At 42.5% G+C, this 15,733-nt stretch overlaps 1 protein-coding gene across 2 annotated transcripts in view; it reads left to right on the top strand.

Moving 5' to 3' along the window:
* Positions 1–254: 254 nt before the first annotated feature.
* Positions 255–15,733, top strand: part of RBM20 (RNA binding motif protein 20) — a 109,734-nt gene continuing 94,255 nt past the window's right edge. For both annotated transcript variants that reach the window (XM_042791430.1, XM_042791425.1), the window contains exon 1: positions 255–449. In XM_042791430.1, coding sequence (XP_042647364.1) covers positions 307–449 — 143 coding nt within the window. In that variant the 5' untranslated portion in view covers positions 255–306. The remainder of the gene's footprint in view (positions 450–15,733) is intronic.

Here is a 15,733-nt window from a genome sequence, read left to right as displayed (position 1 = left end):
CAGGTGGGGCCGGCGGGGGCGGGCCGGGGGCACCGCCCGCCCCCCCCGAAGCTGCCGCGCGGCGCCGGCCGCCCCCGCCGGTAGCGGCAGGGCGGGCTCCGCCGCGGCGGGCTGCCTGTCCCGCCGTCGCCAGCCCGGCACGGCGGCGGGGGGAGCGCGGTTGCCTCCAGGGCCGGTCGCCTGCCCCCTCCCTCCTTCCCTCCCTCCCTCCTTCCTTCCCTCCCCTCCCCTCCCTCCCTCCCTCCCGCCGCCGCGGCGGAGGGGTAGCGCGGCCACCCGCGCCTCCCGCCGCAGGGGCCTCCCCGCATGGTCCCCGCCGCTGCCATGAGCCAGGCCCCGGCCCCCCGCGGCGCTGACCCGCCGGAGAGCGATGCCCGCAGCGGGGCCCCCAGCCGCGGCCCCGGCCGAGGGATGCCGCCGCCGCCCAGCCTCCCCCAGCTCCTCCACAAGTAAGAGCCGCCCCGCGTTCCGCCGGGCCGGGAGGGTGCGGGTCGCTCTCCCCTCCCTCCCTCCCTCCCTCCCCGCCGGCGCTCCCCCCTTCCCTCCCCCGCCGCCGGACTGACAGCCGGAGGGTCGGCCCGGCCCGGGCCCGGCGGTGTCCCGCGGGGCTGAGCCTCGCCTCCGCCGCCCGGTGCGGCGGCTGGCGGCGGGGCCGGCCCCACCGATGCGGGGCACGCACCCCCTCCCCTTCCCCCCACCCCCCCCCCCCCCAAAGACCGGCAGCGGTCCCGCTTCCCAGCAGAAGTTTTCTGCCCGAAAAGCCTCTCGTTGGCGGTTGTCCGAGGGCTCGCTTGGGAAAGTTTTCCCCGGCTGCCGGCGCGGTGCGATGCGGTGCCATACCGCCAGCCCCGCCGCCGGGGCCTCTCCTGCCGGGCCGGGGGCGAGGGGGCCCGGCTTGGGCCAGGAGCGATCGTATCTCTGCAAAACTGTCACGGAAAAAGTAACCTGTGCGTGCGGTGGAAGGGGTAGCGCGGAGGGCAGCGATGAGAGCGGCCTTCGGCTGTTTCGTTTTCCATCCGGAAAGAGAGGGAAACTTTTGCTACACAGATGTAGTGGTGCTGAGCGGTACTTTTTTGGCTAAATGAGAAGCTGGATGTCAAACTGAACGCTCTGTAGTTAGTGCGTGAAGCGTGAGCAACACTTAGGTTGAGCGGTGCTGCTTCACAACAGTTGCATGCACTGCGTGTGATTTTTCCCAAGTCGTAACGTGCTAAAAGAGATAGAGAGGCTTTTAACGGAGCAGAGAATCTCCCAGCGAACGCCCAGCGACGGAGCGGTTAGAATTGCCTTCTATTACTTTAAGTTTTGCTGCTCGCGTGATCAGCGTCGGTTGGGAAGCGCTCTTGGCACGGTGTGCCGGGCCACCGACGGGACGGAGCCTGCGTTCGGCCGAGGAGCAGAGCCCCGGTGTGAGAAAGCGCCGCTGGGCCGTGGCGGCCTCGCAGCCCGGCTCGCACCGCTTCCCTGCAGCGGGGGGCGCGGGCTTCGGCATCCCCTCTCTCGGTCTGCCAACAAAACCCAACGGTGTAACTAACGGAGGAGACGCTTCCAGTCCTCTCGCTTGTATTTGCAAAATGCACATGTACACGTATATAAATATCTACGTGCGTGTATGCTTTAACGTTACAGCAAGCTTGAAGTATGAGCGTAACTTTAAGTTGGGAATCGTGTTATCTTTTATAAATACGGACTTTTAAAGTTGCTGCGGAGCGCGGCCCATAAAGTTCTTGATGCTCGGTTTTCTTTTTTGTATGTTTGCTTTTGAATCATGTTTTGTAACTTGATCGTGAAGACGTTAATGGTTTATGTTACACACATTTTTATTCCTAATTGGAAATACAGACTTGAGAGTTTGCATTGAAACTGAAACATTAATGGTCACTTCCTAAGTCCCCTGGGCAGCTGCAGTGCTACGTATGAATTATTGTGCAACCAGAAGGTTAATTTACGCCTACTGAAAATTAGTCTTAAATTTTAAACTACGGCCTTTAAAGATGGCCCTTATTTTTTTCATGTTTATCAAGACTTTATGTGGATGTGAATCGCGAGTCAGACAGGTGAAGCTTTCGAGACTGCTTCATGGTTGTATTTCTAATGCAGCGCATGTTATGTACAAAGGTATCGTGTTTTTGCTGGTCGTCCCTGCTAGCAAATTGTAAGTAGGAAATCTTGAAGTCATTTCCTTTTGAGCCTACCTTTAATGGAAAGATTTGAGAGAGGTGCCATGTTCTGACCGTTCTTTGTCATGGTAATGTGACGCAGAATGGCAAATGTCAAGTGTCTCCATCTAAGCTCCTGCAACTTGATCGTATGGTTTTGTAACCGTGCGGCATAATTTGGTGTGTGCCTCTGTGTTTACCTGATAATTAATAAATCTCCACTCTGCTTTTAATTAGAAACACAGGCAAATTATATTTTGTTTTACTGATAAGAAGTTGGTGTTTTGTAATCTGAATTGGATATTCGTTGATTGTTAGGAAGGGAGCTGTTAGGTAAGATCTTAAATTGCTCTTCTGAATTTATTTCTAATATGCTAGAACAGGTATTTTGACTGGCAAAGTGGGATGGAAAGGACAGCAGTAGTGATTCTACAAAATGAATTCACTGTTTCACTACTGGGAAAGAAAACATTGACCTGTTTTCCTGAGCATTTTGATTTTCTTGACTTTTTTTTTTTTTTTTTAACAATTGCCATCTTTTTGCTTTGCAAGCTGCAGTAAACAAGTGTGCAGTCGCAGAATGCTAATTCAGAGCTGTGTAGGTCAGGATACTGCATGCTGTTTAACTGGAGATTCCTGTTTCAACACTTCTATTTTCATTATAGCATTTAAACTTAAAAAGCTCTCTGAATTCCTTCTTCCTTTCCCCCAGTACTTTTGTTAGAAATTTTTACAGATGTTAGGTGAAGATCAATATAGTTTTAAAAAAATTATTTCCTACATGGGCAGCTGGTAAACTTTCACTGTAAACACTGAGCACTGAACAAGGGTTAAAATTTAGCAAAACTGGAGATCTGAAGTGGTGTCGGTAGCAGCTACACTGGCTGAACTCATGCAATGCAAGTAGCATGTACCATATTCTTTAAATGTCTCTCTTCATTAACATTTATGATTTAATTTTAATAATAAAATGTAACAGGATCCCTAGTTTGAAATTTTTTGCTGATAGTACCTGAATACAATAAGATATAAATTGAAATATGCTGTCTACATTTTGTATTTTTTGCCCTGAGTGACAACATCATTTCAGTTGATAATAAAGGTCCAACCATAAGATTTACAGAGCAGCTAAAGCTTTCTATCTGTGCAGGTAGTTGTGATGTTTGATGGGAAAATATTTCTTATTTTCCAAAACTAAAAGCCCTATTGCAGTCAAAGTCCTCGAGTTGTAGAGCTGAGAATGAAAAGCTGGTGGGGAAGGAAAACCTGAGTTTCCACACTTCGGAGGATGACTTACAAAAACATAAGCTTGCATTTGAAATAAAGCAGAAGATGGAGAAGAAGGAGCAGGACAGCTGTAACAGTGTTGATTAGTGTTCCTAACTGGTTTCTACTGTAGTTGTGTGGAAATGCAGGTTAGGGTCTGTACTACCAGCAAGTGAAACGTGTGGGAAATCTCTGAAAAGACCTCAGACACCTGTTCTGTGCAGAAAGGTTTTAATGCGTTTTGGAGTTGCTGGTTTGGGTTTTCCCCCTCTCTTTTTTTGCTAAGTCTTATGATCAAATTTGTGCTTGTAGTTTGTAGGTTCTGCTTCGAATTTGCAATTACATTGCAAAATATTGTCTTTAAATGTCAGCTCTGTGTGTGACAACTTTTAGCACCTGCTGTTAGATTGACCAGAGTGTCTAAGCAGCATGAGAGAGTGGAGACTCCTGTTAGTAATTCCAGGTGTGTGATTCATTGCAGCCTGATGGAGCAACTAGCTGGAAATAACTGAAGGGACCGAGTGGAGGCTGTGGGCTAACTGTAAAGATGTTGCATGAAGGGTGCTTTCTGTGAGAGTTCTCGCTTAAAACGTGCAGCGAGTAAACTCCATAATTATAAGGGACCTTATTGTATTGAAATGCAATTTCTTTGTATGTTTTAATGGCTGGTTGCATGCTTTCAGTTCTAATGATTTGTCATGGGTAATATCTGTCCAGTGGAAATGAAGCAATTTTTAACTTCCTGTGTTAGTGTAGCAGTATATGTTTATTTTACAAATCGAATAAAGACATCTTAAAACAATAGGGGGAAAACCAAAGTGTGGGTTTTTTTTTTTTTTCTTTTTTTTTTTTTTTTTTTTTTTCTAAGGGGCTGTGCCCTGGAGATTTTGAGCTCCTCTAGAAGGAAGATGGAATTTCCAACATCTGTGCCTGAGTCGTCATCAGTTTGTGCCAGTTCTGGGGGCAGACAGGAGTAAGCAAGCTGGTGCTAAATGCTTTGAGTCCTTTATTTCCTATAGCAGTGAGGAGGAGAATTGTTGGGAAAAATAACCTCCAACTTAACTTCATCCTTTTTTTTTTTTTTTTTAAAAAAAAAAAAAAATCTTAAACCCAGTAAGTTAAGCATATGCTTTCTGGTTTGCTTCTTTGTGTGTAGAGTTTGTGTAAAGTATGGTACTTCTTTTTCTATTTTTTTTTTTTCTTCCCCAACTCAAGGTCTCTCAGGAGAGATAAAATATGAAATGTACTCCCATTATATACATTAGTCATGGCAAATAGTTTGGCATATATGGCAAAGGCTAAACTGATACTTAACAAGGGTACATTAGGAGAAACACTGGTTTTACTGTTTCTCTTCTTACTGTTACCAGTCCAGGCTGTCCATATTTATTTGCCTCTTAAAGTACATCTCCAAAATCTGAGTCACTTTCCTACCCAACAGAGCCCTGAAAACTCGTGGAGTTTGTGTTGTAACAACTCTAACAGCCCTGAACTGAGATGAAAACAAAACAAAGTGCTGTAGCTGTCTCAGCTGAGCAGCTTTACCAAAACAAGGGGCAGGAGCAGAAAAAGCAGACTGCATGGTGTTGGCTTCGCCAGAGAACGTGGGAGCTAAACCCGTGCTATTAAAGCCCTCCATGTGTTTCCCATTCATTGTCTCTGTATGTTATGAAACACCACGCAGTGGGGGAACCTCCGTTTTCTTGGAATTGTCTGACTCCTCACCTGACATTAAAATCAGGACTTAAAACATGTGTACCAAATGTGTGTGTGCTTGTGGGGAGGCAGGGACAGGGACACCTGGAAGGGTGCTTCACTTTTAAGTTTAGTTGCTTATAAAAAGTAGCATCAGTGATGATAATTACCTTTAAGTCAGGTGATTAAAATTTTTCTCTTAACATTTCTTATTTAAAATACTTATTTTTAAATTTTGTTTTTTGATGGAAACTGATTATCTCTCCTGTATATCAGGTGTGATCCAAAGCTTAAAGATCAGTTAATCATATGGATGTTCTCTGTTTTAAAAAAAAATGACTGAAAGTGTGGGTTTCTTTGTCTTGAAATCTATTTGTGTTTGTGTGTGCTTGGGGTTTTTTCTCTTTGTTTTTTAAAAAACTTTCCATTTAAAACCCAACTGGGAGAAAAGCACAATAGAATTGAATTTAAGGCTTGAAGAGAGAGCACAGAGGTACAAAGTAGAAAGAGGTCAGAAAAAAGAATTTAGAAGGAATGCCTTGCATGCAAACATCTCCATATAATCTGGCTTTTATCAGGTATCAATCGATTCATAGTTTCCCAGAAGTGTCAAAATTCTCTCACATATTTTAGCGGAGAGAGGTAACAGCAGTGATATCAACTTTAGTAAAATGTTAAATAGTACATACTTTGTAAGAAACAATGTAACAAGTGGGTTTTGGACCACAGCACATGGCAATTGAGTCCTCTCAACTGAAACTAAGTTGCCTGGGTGTTGCTCTTTCATTGGAAATTTAATACTACTGTTCCCGTCAATGGGAAGACTGGGAAATGTGTTCTTTCGGTTTTCCTCTTAATTCAGCTCTTGCCGATTCAAAGCTGTGTACACCTAACAGTGAGTAGTTACGTGTGACCTGCTGAGCTACTGCTATGCTGTGGGGATGATGCTAAAAATCTTTGTGACCCCATTTGGAGGAAAAGAAAATAGAGATGGGTGCAAACCCCAATACCTTTTAGTTCTGATCCTTTCTGGGGGCTTTCAAAATGGGAGGAACTAGATCTTCAAAGATATATTTATACTTCATACTGCATAAATTTATTTAGGAGGGTAAAAAAATGGTTGTTTGAATAAAATAATAATTTTAGTCACTTTAAAATACTCCTTCAAATAGAATCTGCTTTTTCTGAGGAGTAAACTGTCTTGATTTTTTTTTTTTTTTAATTTAAACAAACTCCTATGATCTGATTTGCAGCTAGACACTTTATCAGACTGACTTTATTCCCCTGAATATACTCCCCCTTTTTTCCCCCCCTCTTCATCCTTTGTAACATTTTATAGTTGATTTAAGGATGTAATCGCTCTGTTAGCCTCTGCCCCTCTATGTCCAGCTGCTTTCTCTTTGTCACGCTAACGACCCGTCACAGGGAAGCTGTCACTTGACACACTGGGTGAAACCAGAAAACCTGCTGCTTTGGGTTTTAGAAATGTTTAATATCTGTCCTGTTCTGACAACTCAAGCCTAGTCCATTTTACAAATGCCTCTTGCCTATCTAGAAAAAAATGCTGAATAAAAGCACTGAGTATTCTGTTGCAGAAAGGGGCAAAGGCTTGTTTTCTTAAAGGGTCAGTATTTATGCGTGAGCCGGCAATTATTTTGTTGCAGGCTTACTACGTTTTTGTGTGTGTATCTATAAACTTGTGAAATGTGAGATTAACTAATACTAATTGTACCACAAGCTGCATATTTACCTTGTGCATCTGAGGAACTACAAGGAAGATGGATTTGTTAGTTTTCTGCATGTCCATGTCGGGAGATGAGCTGAACAGGCAGCGAGTGGGACCGGGGTGGAGTTGAACTTTGTGGCTGTTGCACTAAATGATGCTGTTCAGATTTGCCCTCCATCATCTCCATCATTTAAATACATGCGGGTGTCTCTCCAGCCTTAGCAGAATGCTCCGAGGATGCTGTGAGCCCTGCCTGATTCTGCGGGTGACACGAGTCTGTAGCTGTACTGGCTGTGAAGCGTAGAGCATCTCCTGTGTGGTTTTAGCTCTAAAGCCTGTGTTACATGAAAAGTTAATGATGGTGACTGCTTTAAGAGGGGTGGGAGCACATTCTACTTCATCACATCTGGATAACATTCTTGCTAGGAAAAGACAGGGGCAGGGTAAGGTAGTGTTTAACCCCTGTTCCCCTGAGTAATGGCTTCTGCTGGCCAGGATGGGCGAGAAATGGTGCTGTGGGCAGGCTATGGGCAAGCTCCCTGGCTGATTTCTGATCACCTGGTCGTCCCTTCCCTGGCTTACTGGCTTTTGAGATACCAAAAGCATCTGATGTTGTCTGGTCTTAGCTTCCCTCAACTTGCCAAAAATCTTGTGATTTTCTGTACAGTAGGCTGCAGAATATTCGAATTCAGGCAGTATAAAATGTCTTGAATTTGATAATGTCAAAAGCTACAGTTTTATGCATCGTGGCTTTTCTTCTGGAGGCAGGGAGATGTGTGGGTTGATGGTGTCTGTGAGCTAGAGCCACTACTTTGGAAATGTGCAGGAATTGCTCTTGCATTTTTGCTTACCTTTGAATCTTTGCTTTAAGAAATAGATTTTAAGTACCTCTGCAACAAGTGGCTTGATGGCTGAAGTTTCTTTTACTGAGGTAACAAATACTCTTGTGTCAGCTTTTGCATATTGTATAGTTGAAAAACAGCAGTAAAATGACCACACTTTCTGCAGTAAGAAATATTATTTCTGTCTCTGCTGATTAACATGTTCTCTTCTTAGGGGAAGATATGTTAAGTAATTTTATTAGGTTGATGACAGATACAGTTCATTACACTGACCAACATTTATTGTTCTTTTTTTGGACTTGTTTTTTAAAAAAACTGTAAAATAAAATTACAAAACACTTATTGATAATTCTTTAATAATGTCTTTTTCACCATGCTCTGCTCTGCCTGGAACTAGAGTGAGAGCAGATTAACTTCTGGCACAGAGAAGTTTGCTCCAGTCCCTGCAGAGCAGTGCATAGCTATGTGTGTTTGCATGGTTTGTAGTCTGGATGCCACTCCAGAGATTGTCAGAGATTTCCACTGCTCCCCTACATAAAATTATTTGTCAGAGGTTATGCACAATTCATACTGAGGATGGGATTTGGACAAAAAGTGAGTCTTGTCTCCTGAAACCGTAGAGAGAAATATTAGCAAACCAGGGTGAGATTTTGGTTTTTTTTCAACCTCAGGCTTCTCTTATCTTTCAAACTCTTCCATTAACACATCTTAACATTCACACCCCTGTTATCCATGTACTCTGTGCCATCCATTTGTGTCCCACTCATGGCACATTCTTGTAAGGTCACCTACGGCTTTCCACCGTCCTGCCAACAAACAACCAAACATCGGGCTCTTTTCTTTATTCACCACATAATTCAAGGTCACTAACCTATCCTGTAGCAACACCTTCTCCTGATGGTACAGGCAGGGCTTACCCTTTTGTTGGCATCTTTCCGTCGACTCTTTGAGATGGCCCGAGATTTGCCTCGGGTTACATTAACATGCATTAGACTTAGGAAAGCATCATTGACATGTCTAGAGGTGAACATGTTTGTAAGTAATACAGAAGAATAGTGATTGATTGGGATAGTGTTTATAGATAGCTCTGTTGGCAGCATGGGCAAACAGGTTTGTAGGTAAAGTGGTATAAATAAACGCATAAAAGTTCTGTGGTACTTCAATCCAATTCAACTCTTGTATTTAATGAACAGTTTTGAATGTCATTTGAGCATACCATCTCTTTTCCAGCTCCTGGAGAAGTAAAAAAGTGCTAACTACCTACTTCAAATTTGACAATAAAATTTAAGTCAATTGCATATCAGTGTATCTTTGGTAGATAAAACTTCTAAAAGACAAGGGCTCATTACTGTTTAATGTAGGTTTTGTAGGTTTTCTGCATTGCAAAGTATTAAAGGATTGAATTTCCTTAAAAAACCCTCAGGAGTAAAATGAAAATTTGCAAGGGCTAGAAGCTGTTTAGTCATTATGTTTAGATGGTTAAAGTATTACCTGTGCAGAGTAAAGCAACATGTCATGTATTACATAAATATATTAGGTGGGCAAGGCAGTTTGTTTGTCAGTGGTAAATAAGATGTAAATTCCTCTTTGGATATAACGTATCTACTATGAGACTGATCTTGCAAAGCCTTATTCATACAGATGAGGATTATTTATGTGTGTCAGGCTTTAGAGGATCAGATCCTATCATCTAAGTATGCAAGGCTTCATGACTGTTTACGGCTTTCGTTTTTTTTTGGCCAGGTCACTAGGAATCCTGTACAGAAATGTTAAGAACAGTAATTGTTGATAGGAGAGTAGTAGTACAGTAGAAGCCAAAGACAATAATAGAAAGTAACTTTGTGTTCCAGCATTGAAACTTCTCTTTTAAAAGAGAGCATGGCCTGTGCAGAGAGGAGTATGGATCCATGCTCCTTTGTGCTGCTTAATAGCACATTAATGGTCTGACATGTTTTAAAAGCAATACTCTGGAGTGTCAAAGCCTCACTAGCTGTAGGGATTTGTAGAGTCAGAGGTGGAGAGGGGTTTACAAAGAGCCCATCAACTCCTCTGAGCAGCGCTGCACTTACAGGTGGCCATCACTGCTGTCTTCCAATATCTGCTGAGCATCTGGGAGAAAAAAGGCAGTCTTATGTCTCTCATCTAAGATGACTACTTGCTTTGTTTTCCATATAAATTCTTAGGATTTTTTTTTTTTTTTTTTTTTACATTTGCTGCAGTTTTTAATGGAATAACATGAAAATAACAGATAGAATTTAGTGCTATTTCCCCCTATATTCAAAGGACATTTTATAAATTTTATGAACATCCCATTTTATCCTAATCCATATGACAAGGACATAAAATGTCAGCAACTAAGATAATTTTCTGGATTGCTGGCATAATTTGCGAGGGCCTTTTCCGAGTAGCATACCGTCTCTTACTGTGCATTTTGGCAGTACTTGGCACTGCTCTGTAATCTCCTCCTGCTCTGTAGAGTATAAGACTCTTTTACACAAAGATACAAACACATAGAAGAGACTCTCCACACATTTCTTACTGATCTGTTTAGTATGATAGATGTTTCTTTTGTGTGCATTTATTTGAAGCATTAAACCCTACTGTTTTGCTTTGGCACTTCTGTAATTTCAAGCTGTATTATGTGAAAGTTGGTAGCAGTGTTCCAAAGCCGAGCACTTGATTGGCAAGTTTTAGCTGTGAGTAAATTTTCACAGCTGATCCATAAATCCCCGACAGACCATTAGGAGCTTCATAGCGGCTCTGGCAAGCTCCCCTACAATAATTGTAGTTTTAAGTTTGTTATATTTAGTTTTCTCACCTCTTAGCTGGATGCCAGGGGGACCTCACTAGAAGTAAACCAGCTCTGTATCTACTTTTTCCTCCAAGTTGACAGTTCGTACAAATAACACAGCGTGGGAGGAGGGCTTGCTGGTTGACTCCCAGTGGACAAGGGAGAGACTGTCCAAGGATGTGACTTGTGAGAAATGGACCCCAGGTCTTGGATTAGATATTTCAGTATTTCAGAGAGACTTGGAGTACATAATTTCTCACCTCCCTACCTTCAGCCCTTGCTCCTAAGAAATAACAAAATCATTGGGAGGAAAAAAAAAATGCTTCTTCAAGCTTAAACATGACAGATTGGTATATAACCCTGTGAGACAGGGAGGCAGCTCTTAATTTAAATTCCCTGAGGTAACTGTACTTATCTGTAGCAAAACTGGCAGAGTGACCAGCTTTTAGGAGTGACCACTACTCTAAGAACAGAACTGCCTGGGTGGCAGCAGTGAGAGCAGCAGGCGTTCCTTTTGGGTGCTAGGGTTTGATGGTAATGACATTAATGGAGCAGCTGGAAGCCTGGCTTCAAGACCACATCCCCTTTAGGCTCATTGCTCTCTCCCTGTGCAGTAAAATCAGTGCTATAGCGACTAAATTGCATCTTCGATAAGCCTTGGGGTATGCTTATATACTGGGGCCCCACTGGGCAGCATAATAAAGCCAGGGGAGAGGTTCCTATCATTCCCCTGGGTTTGGATCCTGATGGATGGGCTCTGGAAGCAAACTTAGATGTGGCTGCTTGTTTGAACGATTAATGAGTATTTTGTATGCTTCCTTCTGAAATCTGAACTGCTTTGTCAAGGATGTACTTACCACTTGGTAGAGTCTGGTGCATTACCTTGCTGAAAGGACAAGGAAACTGTGTAGAAGGAAGGAGTGTGTCTGCACTGTACTCTTCCAAAGGGATATTTTTTCCCTTTCTAGAAGAGGGAAAGATAAATTGAGTCTCTTTATCCTCTGCTACATAAAACCAGCCTCTCATACCTATTACCCATGAGTGATTTCTTTACACAGAAGGGTGATAGAGAAGTATTATCTGAAATATTTATGAAAAGGAAGGGAAGAAGAAATGGTGGTGGTCTTTTATTGAATTTTCAATTTTTTTTTTTTTTTTAGAGCAAGAAAAGCAGAAATTTCACTCATATTAAAAGCTTCTTCAAATAAAAATTCCTTCATGTTTAAAATTTTAATTTAGGAGGATCAAGAACCTTTGTTGATTAGGGTCTTGTTAGGATAAGGATAGAGTAAGTAACTACAAATATTGATACAGTGATTGATGATCTTGCTCCTCAAAGTTTGTGTTGAACTTAAGCAGGAGAAGGTAAAAATATCAGCTGACAACTTTCTTGCAAGGAGGCATCTGGTTAAAATAGAGGGATCTTCAGTAAAAGAAACAGGATTTGTCATCTCTTGAGTCCTTAGTTTCAAGTGCTTTAACTTCATTTGATGCAAGAAGACAAGTGGAAGATGTCATTCATGTGGTGGGAATAGAGTGCTGTTGATGCGTGGGCCAGTTTTGGTATCTGACACTTAAACTAGAAATATTAGGAGTGATAAGAGTGAGTGAGTTAATTACATGCATACTAATGAAATATAGAGCATGCTTCAGCTGGAAGAAAAGATGATACCCTTTGTGTGGAAAAAAGTTTTCAGAACAATATGGAACTTTTAACATGAATTGGGATTGGGGTAGGATTGTGGAAAAAAGAGTAATTAAAAATGCAAAATGATGTTAAGATTGAAACCAAAATATTTCAATTATATGGGTGTTAGCAAACTACATACATCTTCCTAAGTTCACTGCATAAACGTTGTGCTCTGCTTTATTTCCTCAAGAACTGAATAAAGGGGAAGCAGATCACTAAGAGGATGGTATGGATCTCCTATGCTTTTGAGCAAACAGTTCACTCGGGTAGTGAGCTATAGATAAGAATGGCAGGGCATCCTTGCCTAGTAGTTGCTGACCATCAGGATGTTAATGCAAACTGCCACTAACTTGGATTTAATCCCCCTGGCAAATAAAATTTGCAAATGCTTATCCACAGAAGTAGCTGGAGTGAATCAGTGACCAGTATTTACACATATAAGAAGATTACAGGTGAAGCCTAATTATGAATCCATGATTAAGGCTAAACATAAGAGGGGGTGGAAGAATCTGGAGTCTTACTGCTCATTGTGGCTCTAAAATACAAGCGAGGGAATGCAGCTGTGGAAGACAAGGTGGGAGTTCAACAGGCTTGTTTTCACGGCAGGTTTAACTCAGACTCCTGCCTAGGTTTTAACCATTACCATCTATCAAGCAAAATTAGTCTTAGTTAAAAAGATGCTTTTGAGACACTTGAGGGTTTCTGGGAGAATCTGACCTTCACTAGGATAGCTGATACTTTGGGAATAATATGTTGGAAAAACAATCTGCATACTGGTTGTCCTCCATTTCTGCTGTTTCCTGAAGGACAGCCAAGTTCTCCATGCGATGCTATTGACCAGGGAGGGTTTCAGCCCTGCCCTGTCAAGAGAATTTGCCAGACTGAAACAGCGTTGGATGGGCTGGGACCTGCTATGGGGAAGCTTGTGCTTGGGTTAGGTTAATCAGAGATATGTCAGAAAAGGGAAGTGTGTGAGGGAGCCATACCCAGAAGAATCATTCTCTCTTCATGTGGGGAAAAGCCTGTGTACTTCCCCCCAGCCTCTTTGGGAGACCCTAGGCCTTATGCCAGCATTAAGTCAAATAACTTCCCCCCCCCCCCCCCCCCCCCCCCCTTTCTGCAATGTCGTCTTGGTCTAGCTAGTATCAATGTTTTCTTTTTCAACTATTAATTAAAATGAGAATTAAGTTAAACTTATCTCAAGGTACAAACTCAGTTGTTTGCTTTTCCCTCCTCATGAGAGAAAAAGTGGCATACTTAGAGCTTTAGTAATTGCAAGAGGTTAGTGATGGGAAAACTAAATGAGTGTCTTTTCCTGTGTGTCTATTATTTACCTGTGAAGTGGCTGGGGCAGTCTGGAGGTTCTTCAACTTGTGTATGTGTCTTTGAGAGTACAAGTGATTTGAAGAAAGAAACCAGAACTTTTTCCTGATTGAAAGGGTGCCTAGAGTTATCTAGGGCTACAGCAGGATATTAATAGAACATACTGCATTTCCTTCGCATAAAAATACGAAGGGCACTTTGCTGAGAAAAAATCCTGCTGTGCCTTTCTGTCTTTGGGACCAGCTCATCACCCAGCTAAAATTAAAAGGTGAAGTCAGGCAGTTCTTGCTCTCTATTTTTAAACTACTTCAGCATATGAATGTGAGTGTGAAATCTTTCTTTAGGCCTCTCTTAACTTAATTACTTACTTATTCAAAATATTCTCTTCTCAAATTGCTGAGCTATAATTATATTCATATTTTCTGTGGAAACACTTTAGCTACTTGATGTTTGTTTAATTAGTTTTATGCTTAATTTGTAGTTCTGTAGTTATTTACAGTGATGGAAGCCTTGTGGTGAGTGTTTAAAATCTATTTTGATCTGTTAAAAAATTAACAAGTAGATTATGTTTTTACATATCTGTTCCATGGTTTTCTTCTGGAAAATATCACAAGAGATCCCAATTTTAAACTTTTTAAAAAAATAAAAAAAACCCAACCAACCAAAAAAACCGCAAATAACAAAACAAAACAAAAAAAATAGCCCAGTAAAAATAATTCAAACTAATAATTTTAATTTGAACTTAATAACAGAAAATGATGTAACAATTGAAAATGTTTTGTCACGCTTTCATTTATTCAAATCTTTTGTTCTGTGCAAGCTTATTCCTATTTTATTTCGTTTATATGCCTTTTCTTTTGTTTGAGTGGAAGGGGTGATGTGGCCCCAGCACAGGAGGTGCAGTGGAACTGCTTATGAACCATAGATTTGTCCCTTTTTTCTGTTGATTGGGATATCCTGAATTCTTCTTCCTGCATTTCAGTGAATCTGTGAAAAATCCCTGTCAACCACCTTTGAAATTCAATTGAGTTCTCTTAGCTTGCCTAGAGAAATGATGCTTTCTAGTCTATTAGTTTCAGCCTGCAGAGGGTGTGCTTTCCTCCTGCAGACCATCACCTCCCAGCACTGTGCCCGTAACACACCGTCCCGTCAACGCGGCACTGAGTGTAACCTGGCATTGCACCCAGAGGTGCGAAGGGAAAAGGGCATCTGTCTGTCTCCGTCCCCTGTGACATCTGTCCCTCAATTTCTTTGACTATCAGCTGTTTGAAGCACAGGCTGTGGGACTTCTTCTCAACTGACCCCTCCTGGAAAGAACACTCCTGAGAGAACTTTCTTTTCATCCTTTTTTGGGACTGGCTATTGAGCCTAAACACAGTACAAAATGAAGATACGTGCTCTTTCCTACTCAGTGTTTTCCTGGTTCCTTTGCTTTTGTCAGTGGGAGCAGCTGTGATGTCGGAGATCTTGGGAGAGTCTTCCTTGCATTTTGCCGTGCCTGGTCAAGCAGTGATCAGGCTCCAGTGCTGGGTCGTTTATTTTGCCAACTACCTGAAGCTGGGTGAGGTGGTAAGTTTTGAAAGTCATTACCTTCAGCGTCCACATAGTCCCGGAGCATGCATATGGTAGTCTGTATGTAGCCCTGCCTTTGACAGCTAAATGAGTAAACTGCCTGCTGCAGACTGTCTGTAGGGTGGCTGGTACCTGGGGACGGCAGTAAGTGTGGTTACATCTCCCCGGGCACATCCCATGGGCTGTTGATCTGACTGGTGTACTTCCACATACCTCCCTCTCCCGCTTACTAGAAATACCAGAGATTTCATAGGCTTGGGTGCTAGTTGACAGCACATTTGTATTGATGGTGAGAAACATGTTGCTATTCACAGTGTTTAGTGGCAGTATAGTTAGATAGCTAGACAGTGATGTTAAGTAACACAACCTGCAGCCACAGGCTTTTGGACACGTCTTCCCATGCCAATCTTGGTGCTTGGAACAGTTTGCCCATTAATTTGTTCCAAGCTTCCACCCCCTCCCTGCCCTCTCCACAAAACCCTTGGCAAACCATCTCTTCTGTAAATCCTCCTGCCTTGTCTGGCCACTGCCCCTCTGTTCATGCTCTCCTGTCCTGTTGCCCATTTTGGACTTCAGATTGAAAATTTTTCAGCACAGAGATTTATGTGAGCATTTTAAATCTCGTAAAGAAATACACAGACACCTTATTCTTTCAGAATTTAAATGTTG

The sequence above is a fragment of the Tyto alba genome, unplaced genomic scaffold (assembly GCF_018691265.1).
Source record: "Tyto alba isolate M040663 unplaced genomic scaffold, T.alba_DEE_v4.0 Super-Scaffold_1, whole genome shotgun sequence".
NCBI lineage: Eukaryota > Metazoa > Chordata > Aves > Strigiformes > Tytonidae > Tyto > Tyto alba.
The sequence above is the reverse complement of the archived record's forward strand: the minus strand, read 5'-3'. Positions and strand labels throughout refer to the sequence as shown.